Source organism: Ananas comosus, linkage group 6 (genome assembly GCF_001540865.1).
Source record: "Ananas comosus cultivar F153 linkage group 6, ASM154086v1, whole genome shotgun sequence".
NCBI lineage: Eukaryota > Viridiplantae > Streptophyta > Magnoliopsida > Poales > Bromeliaceae > Ananas > Ananas comosus.
The window spans coordinates 2,473,325-2,483,662 of NC_033626.1; the positions used below are offsets into that span (position 1 = coordinate 2,473,325).

Genomic DNA, 10,338 nt, shown 5'->3' on the forward strand with positions numbered 1-10,338 from the left:
TTTTTGAGAGATAGGTAGCACGCTACCCGCTTCATTTATTTCATTTAGAAATAAATTTAGCTGGAAATGTGAATCAACTAGGATTCGAACTTGGGTCTCGGGTACCAACCACCAAGCCCTTTGCCACTTGCTCTAGAGACGGTCGGTGATGTAGGTATAATGTTATAGTTGATAAAATACCATATTATGGGCATGTCACTACGATGCTTGTAATTAATATTACGGCAATGATTAGTACGTTATGTTACTCTCATATCATCAATTGCACGTCATCATTCAATAAATTGAAGTTTTTTTGAGAAAAAAACAGCATGCTATCCGGTTCGTTCACTTTATTCATAAACAAACTTAGCTGAAAGTGAGAAGCATTTAGACTTTGAAGTTGGGGTCGACTTCTGGATACCAGCAATCAAGCTCTTTATCATCTGTATCAGAGAGTCAATTCAATAAATTTAAGTTGGAGAACAAATTAAAATATCATCTTCTTTACAATTTAAGGACATTTGGTGTAATAGAATAAAAAGTCAAAAAGTGGAACATCATGTACCATGCAACCTATGGACATGCTTTTGCTTCCAAGTCATGCATATATAAAAAGGTTGAGAAACACATATATACACCTTTAGAAGTGCGTTTACTTGCAAGGAACGTATAAAAGGTTATCCATTTTGCCACCTAATATCATGATTCCAATAATCTTACCAATGAAGCTAATCATGTTATATAGATTAAGGATCTATTAATTTGTAGTATCTAGATAAAGTCCGATCGAATCCAACACCGGATTCGATAGGATACGAATATGACTGTCAAAATTTAGTATTCGACACATATGTCAAAATTTAGTATTCGACACATATTCGTATCTGAATTCGTATTCAAAAATAAAAACATATGGATGCGAATATGCTTTTTTGCAAATCCGACCGTATTCGACCGTTTTCATTTTTAAGAGTTAAGAGAGATATTAATACATATTGTGAGGGGGATAAAGTGGTTTTCCATTGTATTTCTTATTTGTTCTAGTACAAACTTTATATTAAAAATGTATTTATATTTATTAAAATATTAAATTTTATTGAATAAAAGAAAGGTATATGAAGTTTTAATACCCATGTGAACCTTTAATTGAATTGTGTATTTTGTTTATGCTATTTTTAGTCTACATTTATATATGTATATTAGTACATATTATTATTCAAATAATATCCGAATACAAATCCTACTCATATCTAAATTGGAATTCGTTTTAAACAGATATAATAACGAAAATTTAGCATCCGACACATATTCGTATCAGAATTCACATTCAAAAAAATATATATGAATATGGATATGGTTTTGTAAAAAATCTAACCGTATTCGATCGTTTTCATCCCTGCTCGTTCCTGTTTAATTTTACAGTAATTATCCAACAACAGCCATGAAAATAAGAAAAATCTCAGCTTCTGAATCAGCACATCAAAAGTAAAAAAGTAAGTACCTCAATTGAAACTTATAGTAGTAAAATGTTAGGACCTAGCTCCCACATAATTTATCAGTAATATTGTATCTTATCGTACGAGGCCCTTGTATAGCTCAAGCACTGTTCTCTAGTTTTTGGAGATAAATTATCATTTTTTATTATTTTATTAATAGGATGTTAGAGTAAAAGTTTTCAATTCAAATCTTACCAGAATTCTAACTTCGCCTTATTTCTTCTCATTTAACACAAGTCCATGTCTTGAGAATAAAAATGTTTCGAATTTAGATGTGAGAAAAGTGCTTAATATATATTATAAATGCCCCCCCCCCCCGGCAATTAGCTAATTCCATTTCTAAAAATTTATATTGAAAAATTTAAATTTATAATTTAAATTTTAAAAATTTATAATTTATAATTTATAATTTATAATATTAAAACTAAAATTTTTAAAATTTAAAATTTAAAAGTTAAAATTTTAAATTTTAAATTGATATTTTAAATTTAAAATTTGATTTTTTAGATTTTAAAATAGATTTACTCTTAAATTTAAAATTTAAAATTTAGAACTTTGCATTTTCGAATTTGATATTTAAAAATTTAAATTTAAATTTTAAAATTTTAAAATTTAAAAGTTATTTATTTAAATTTAAAAATTTAAATATAAACTATAAAATTTTAAATTTAAATANTATTTTAAATTTAAAATTTGATTTTTTAGATTTTAAAATAGATTTACTCTTAAATTTAAAATTTAAAATTTAGAACTTTGCATTTTCGAATTTGATATTTAAAAATTTAAATTTAAATTTTAAAATTTTAAAATTTAAAAGTTATTTATTTAAATTTAAAAATTTAAATATAAAATATAAAATTTTAAATTTAAATAAAATATAAGGGGCATTGTTATTATTTTCTATTTATAACTATTAAACATTTTTCTTATTCCGTCTTATCTTTGTAAATGTTTTTTTTTTTTTTTTTTTCGAGATAGATTCAATTTCCATCCAAACGTAAAATTGATGTATTTCAGACTTATATCTAAACTTATACATATTTCTGAAATAGCCAGTTCTTACTTATATCCGAACTAAACGAAGTCTTATTGTTTATTTAACATTGAGCACCAAGCACTTTGGGCACTTTGGGTACTTTGTTCAACCTTACAAGATAGAGAAGCAACAAATGGCAATATCTTAAGATAATTGGGTTAAATGTGACATAGACACATATAAAGTAGGGTATGAATCTAAGCATGCCCATTGGAGGAAATATTACTTGTTGAATATCTTCGAAGCTACCATACAATGTTGTGTACTTATTCTTATGAAATTTATAATTTAAAGTGATTGATGACCATTTTATATATATATATTTTTGTATGTGTTTGGAAGAGATACCCACATTTTTTTATCAATATTTATTTGGACAAAAAGGTGCACCATGGACTGGTTACCTCGAGATTAATTGCCATACAAATAAAAAGAAAACAAAAGTTTGACTTACAATTTAGAATTACCTACGTGTCAAACGCAATAAAAGACAAAAGAAGGTGTAAAGAAATAAGAATAATATACAATTTAGTCTGACATACAAAATAAAATCTTAATTTTGTATATAATACGCGTCACTATCCAATCTATTTAGGTCGTGATTGTCGCACTTCTATGTGACACCCCAATTATCCCACATCGGATGGGAATGAAATTGTCATTAGATTTATAAGAGACTTAGATATTAGTAATAGTAACTTGGCTTAAGCATTTTGGGCTGTTGGCTGGGCCCAACAAGTTATTATTGCTAGTGGGTTGGGTCGTTACATTTGGTATCAGAGCCGGTTCACCAGCTGGATATGTGTGGCGAGTCTCTGCTGAGTCTGGGTCTGGATGACGGGCTAGCGAGACGAGTCTCACATCGCGCATTTTGGGCCGGTGTTTGGGCCCAACGTCGGATGGGAATGTGGTTGTCATTGAGTTTATAAGAGACTTAGACACTAGTAATAATAACTGGGCTTAAGGATTTTGGGCTGTTGGCTGGGCCTAACCAGTTATTATTGCTAGTGGGCTGGGTCGTTACATTTGGTATCAGAGCCGGTTCACCAGCTGGACATGTGTGGCGAGTCTCGGCTGAGTAAGGGTCTGGATGATGGGCTAGCGAGACGAGTCTCACATCGCCTGGTGATTTTAGGCTGTGTGTGTGATTGGATTGATGAAGACGTCAGGGCCTTAACGAGGGGAGTCTGTGACCTCCAATAGTCCCACATCGGATGGGAAAGGGATTGTCATTAGGTTTATAAGAAACTTAGACACTAGTAATAATAACTGGGCTTAAGCATTTTGGACCGGTGTTTCACGAGTTATTATTGCTAATGGGCTGGATCGTTACATTTGGTATCAGAGCCGGTTTACCAGCTGGACATGTGTGGCGAGTCTCGGCTGAGTAAGGGTCTGGATGACGGGCTAGCGAGTGTGTGGCGAGTCTCGGCTGAGTAAGGGTCTGGATGACAGGCTAGCGAGACGAGTCTCACATCGCCTAGTGATCTTGGGCTGTGTGTGTGATTGGACTGACGAGGACGTCAGGGCCTTAACGAGGGGAGTCTGTGACACTCCAATAGTCTCACATCGGATGGGAGACGANAGGGTCTGGATGACAGGCTAGCGAGACGAGTCTCACATCGCCTAGTGATCTTGGGCTGTGTGTGTGATTGGACTGACGAGGACGTCAGGGCCTTAACGAGGGGAGTCTGTGACACTCCAATAGTCTCACATCGGATGGGAGACGAGAACGTCAAGGACTTAACGAGGGGAGTCTGTGACACTCCAATAGTCCTACATCGGATGGGAAAAGGATTGTCATTGGGTTTATAAGAGACTTAGACACTAGTAATAATAACTGGGCTTAAGCATTTTGGGCTGGTGTTTGGGCCCAACGAGTTATTGTTGCTAGTGGGCTGGGTCGTTACATTCTATAAGAGTCAAAGTTGATCTAAATTTAAAACTAGAGAAGCGTGAGGCTTAAAAAGATGTAATAAGACCTTATCTATCTCTAATTGAGGAGTAAATCAAAATGGTATAACATAGTATAGAAAGAATGCGCTATAGATCTGTCAAAAAGCATAACGTAAAGTGTGCAAGATCTCACGAACACACTATCCAATTTTAGGACTGTAAAGTAAATTGAACGTACACCTTAGGTGATTAGGATACTATATCAAAAGGTTAATATTTTAACTAGTCAATTTAAGTACTCAATAGTTATACATATAATAATTTTTCAGCGCGCTTATGGTTCCCTTCCGAATGCGTCCATATAAAGATGCGGTGAAAATATGCAATATACGGATACATCCCGTATTGCCAACATAGCGGGTAGCGTGTTGCCTCTTTCTCAAAAAAATATAGATCGACCACTGCAAAATTTGCCAAATTTATTCCTCCAACCTCCAAGTATCGCATGTCATTCCGAAATTGCCGGTGATAATATATCCGAGCATCAGGTGTATATTATTCATCCTTATGGATACTGTATATTTAGGTCGGACCTCTCTGATCTTGTATGTATCTAGTCTTTTTAGCGTACAGCGGTCATCCCAATTGATATGAATAGATTATGGCCTAGCACAGTATCGCCACAAGATATACTCTAATCTTTTGGTACCTTGCAACTACCCCGCCATGTAGGCGTGCGGTCACTAGGATCATATCTAATCCTATTCCAATGGCAATGTTAGGTCATGTCCTGCGTACAACGATTCACCTGCATTCTAGTGCAAATCACCACTCCATAGACCATGGCATCAGCAATGTCACTAGTAAACACTAAATTGAGCCCCCTGCAGGCTCGCATGATCATATATAATCATATAACTTTCTGTCTCGAGTTCTATACTTAGTCATCTAGGTCTCAGGCCTCTGTCCGGCACATAAAACCTTGGTTGTTTGCCCAGATAGCTACACCACGTGTCACTGCTTGCCCACATGTATGTCCAGCGTCTAAGGGGAAATCTGATCTGCTATTTACAATAACGATAACTACAATACATCGCTCCAACTGGAGACAGACTCAATCAATCCAATGTCATGTAAAATGTCCCAGCTAGACTATGAATACCAGAGCCATGCAACATCTACCTCATGTATACTATACATAATCCAAGCACCCTAATCTAATTGATCTAACTCTCGATGCACAACTCGGGATTCCATCTATTAAAAACAGACAAAGGGTGTTATAATAACAAATCTGAGCGCCCCAAATGTATCGTGCCAACAATATTTGTACTTGGAGGGATAAACTGTATGCACATATTCAAATGACTCAATGCTATTAATAGTATTCTAGCCTCGTTCATACAGTCTGGCTATAATGCTATCAACAGCACCAGGCACTTAGTGCAACCAAATTTTGTACTGTTAGATCTATTTCTTTGATCATTTCTACTTCTTACGATACCAAGTTTTCTATCATTTTTGTCACGTTTCGAGATCCTTTTTGTAAAGCCATTTTGACAGATGGTCCTTCCAAGGGCAAAATTTCTTATCCAGTCCTACGCAGCAAATAGAAAATGCACAAAGGTCCCTGCATGTGCGATTTTGTGCAATTCCACGTATAAAATGTCGAGACTTTTACAAAATTACCAACTTTCCACAATAGACCCTTCAAATTGTGCAATTTCGAGCAATCAGCTCGACGAATCTTCGAACAGATCGCGCCAGCACCTCCGACATTAACGGTCCATCAAATCTGCATTTTTGTTTCGCCAGAAATAATCGCCAATTCACAAGAACTCTATCATCTTTTTGCCTCAACATATATATACTTATATACATAATTTGAAATTACAAATGTTCAAATTTGAATCTTTTATTTAAATTTCAACTTCAAAATTCTCGGGTATTACAGTTTTGATCTATTCCTTTGATCATTTCCACCCCTTAGACCATATTTTTCCACCAACCACCTTTTAAATCCTAGGGAATTACTACCATCCTAACCGCACATTCCTTCATCCAAGAGCTGAAAATCTAATAGCACTAATGACTTGGTGCTATTAATAGTATTCTAGTCTAGTTCCAGCTATGGTGCTTCAAAAGCACTAAGCATTTGGTGCTTGTAAGTTTCTCACTTAGATTTATCCCTTTGACCAATTTTACCCCTTAGATTATGCTATTCCACTACCCACTCAGTCTCAGGGGATCACTATCATCCTAATCGCACATCTTTTCATCTTAGGACCGAAAATGTACAAGCACTAATGACTTGGTGCTTTTAAAAGTATAGGAGCTCAATTTTATATATATATATGTCACGCCCCGGGGCCGATTTTAAAAGCTTTTTGAAAACAGAGTTGCGGAAAGTCGTAGCATTTTTTTTTTTTCAACCTGGCCACGTGACGTACAGACCGCCGACAAATATAAAGTTCCCTGTCCACTCGGGCAGCAGTCTCCTTTGTATTTGCACGGCGTACCAACGGATACAACAGGATCTCAACCACAACCTACATTTACTAATCAACAACCAAAGCATGATATGCATTTTCATTACCAGCTAACAATCCTTAAAATGATGCATGCCTCTAAGCACTCCTTAGGGCTGGATGATGCAATGCACAATACAACAACCATCCTATTTAAAAGTGCTTCCCACACAGAAGCTTTATTTTTGAACTCTAATTCATTCATCATGAAAAATCATTTGAAAACCTTTTTTAAAACTGTTTCCCACACAGAAACTCTATTTGAAAACAGCTATTTCGAGGGTAGAATGCCAAAGCGTATAAATCCAATCTGAAACGAAAGGATCAAAACCACGTATCTGAAAACTCCAATCTCATGTATAATAAAACATCCATAATCTCATGCATACAGAGAAAAACCAACTCATTCAAACAATCATAAGATCATCCAATCATGCATAACGAAAATCACAAACATTCAAACATCTAACTGAACCATTTATTTAAATGACTACTAAGGCGGGAAAGAAATACAACCAGGTGGCGATCGCTATACCAGACTAGCTAGATCGTCCTCTCGTCGAGCCAAATCCAACTCCTCGTCTATGTGACCTGGGGGGGGGGGGGGAAAAGGGGGGTGAGAACCGCAACCATGGTTTTCTCAGTGTGTACGACAGAGCACGAAAGCAAGTCGTTATCACCGGAAACCAAAGGAGATAGATAAACAAGTATATATATACGCTGATATGAAAAGTCTACAGTAGCTACAACAGATAAATGAGAAGCAATAAACAAACCTGCTACTGTATAGATAACAATGCAAAGAATGCCTCAAAGTACTGAACAGAAACTGTACCCAATCTGTGCCTACTGTATTGGTCCGCAGACCTCAAGCGCTGCCTGTCACTAACTGCACCGACCTGATCCATCCGCCCAACAGGACGACCTATCCGGATAAGTACACCTCCGATCGGTGGCCAAACCGATCCGGTGTCATGAATACCCCCAAGTGCTGTGACTAAGTCAATGCTGGTATGCTCAAACAAAAACAAACCCGGCTAAAGCCGGTGCCTAGGCCGAAGACAACAACGAGGGCGTACAATGCCAAACTGAAATAGAAGCTAGGGCGTACAACGCCGAACTGAAATAGATGCTAGGGCGTACAACGCCGAACCTCGATCAACCAGATCGAAATACACGACAAGAGAGTCGATGTGTTGCCTGGAACCAAGGTCCACAGAGATACTGAAATACGAATGCAGCCTGTTCTACATGTCTATCCACAACTATACAATGCAATCAAGGGGTGCGATAACCAAACGATAACAAGCAATGACATGTAGAGACTAAATACAGGAATAGAAAAACAGGAGAAGGAAGTGAAACGCTCTCACTGACTACCAGCTCGAAGTACCCACCTGTCACTGTCGCGTCGGAACACTGGGTACGCACGAGTCGACCGAACCTAAGAAGATCCACCAAGTCAGTATCCAATCCACTAACCCAAAGCACGAGACTCACAAACCCCCACACAAGATCCCCAAATCGGTTTCCTAAAACCGATCCTCGTAACTCACCGGAAGTCCCGAAAACCACACTAGGACGCCGTCGGGACCCACTAAGTGTCCCGAACTCACCGACTCGTGCCACGAGTCACCCGCTGCCCCAAAGCACTCCAATTTGGATGCCTTGGCAGCGAACACAAGGTAACACAACAATACGATCATCGCCGGATAATCGTACGAATCCGGATTCCCGGAAGTGTCTATTTCGACACCGGAACCCTCCGTCGCTCACCTATCATCATCGAACCCACAAAATGATGATGGTGACCAGCCAACAAGGCTCAGCGACAAAACATGAAGCAACCAAATACTGTCGGAAAGAATCCGAACCGAAACCGCATTCTTTCGGCGAATTTCGCCGAAAAAACGTGCCGGTATCAACTTTTCGATTTCCGCAAAGACTATCGAGTCATGGACAACTAGTCCAGAGGTCAAACACACTCACGTGCACTGCCAACAGTAGCCACAAGGAGCACAAATGCATAAAAGACCCTCAATTTACATAAAATCCTATTATTTCATGTAAATTGAGCGATCAAGTGGCTCGTTCACAAAAACCGAGGACTCCCAAGGTCCACAGAGACACGTACTGACAGGTCTCGATGTACCGGAGGCCGTGCTCATGATCTGGAGCACAACGGCTCGCTGTGGGAAGCGCGGGAGCAACCCGAAGGTTCAGCAAACAGCGCGCAGTCGGGGAAGATCGCGCCAAACAGGGCTAACCGGACACTGCTGATCCAAAGTGAGGTGAGCACTGTGATCAGCACTGACCAACGATCACCGTGCTCACCTCCGGAGGCATCAGGACAGCCTCAGATCACCGGATAAGCGTGCGCAAACTCAAAACAGCAGCCAAACAGGCTCGATAGGGTCGACACCGCCGAAACAGCGGAACGGAGTCTCCCCGGCAGAATCTAAGGTGAGCACGATGATCAGCAACTAGCTACGATCATCGTGCTCCTTCCGTACAGATCGGGGAGGCTCAGGAAGCTCAGAAACAAAAACCCACTCAAATAAGCCCTATTTCGGGCTTGGCCGGGGCAAGCTTGCTCCGGCCGGCTTCCGGCAGCATGGCGGCATGCGCGGCGGCCAGGGACGGGTGCGGGGGAGGTGAGGAGTACCGTGCTCATCTCGATTGACGGCGGGGTGCGACGGCGGCGTCGGGAAAGCAAGCTCAGCCCGCACGAGCTCCGGCTCGGGTTCCACGGGCAATGGCGGCCACGGCGGCGGCCGAGGAGCTCCGGGACGGCGGAGGAAGGTTGCAGGAGGCCGGAGGGGTGCCAGGAGTGGCCCGAGCGGCGGCGGCGCGGGAAGAAGCGGCGGCTTGCTCGGACCGAGCGGTCTGGGCGGCCACGGCTGGCCGAGCGGCGACGGCGGCGACCGCGAAGGGGCGCGCGGCACGGGGACGTCGGCGGGAGGGTTTCCAGGCGGTGGCGCGGCGCGGGCAGCTAATGTAACCCAGCTCGGCCTGAGCATCGGCCTGGCTCGGTCTGGGAAGCTGCAGGCGGCTGGAGCGGCTGCGGCGGCGCTCCGGGCGGCTCGGGGTGGCGGTGGCCGGCGGGGCTGACTCCGACGAGGTCGGGACGACGCCGGCTACGAACCCAGAGGCACTGCAGCCTCGGCCAGGCTCTAACCCAAGGGAAAGAGAGAGAGGGATGTAAAGAGAGATGGATGGTGGCTCGGCGGCGGCCGGGGCTCAGCCGGTGGCGGCCAGGGGTGCGTGGCTAGGGTAGGCGAGCAAGGTGAAGGTAGCAGGGGCGACTAGGGTAGCTGGGGGCTGGCTAGGGTTAGGGTTAGGGGATCAAAACCCTAGGAGCTATATATATACCAAGCTCCAAATTACGGAAAAGCCCATA

General features: G+C 40.8%; 1 protein-coding gene across 1 annotated transcript; it reads right to left on the bottom strand.

Annotated features, from left to right (window-relative positions):
* Positions 8,892–9,958, bottom strand: LOC109711622 (vegetative cell wall protein gp1-like). The gene is made up of 2 exons (XM_020234764.1): positions 9,604–9,958; positions 8,892–8,932 (listed from the first exon to the last, which is right to left on the bottom strand). Exons 1-2 carry the CDS (start codon positions 9,956–9,958, stop codon positions 8,892–8,894), a joined length of 396 nt encoding a protein of 131 aa, XP_020090353.1.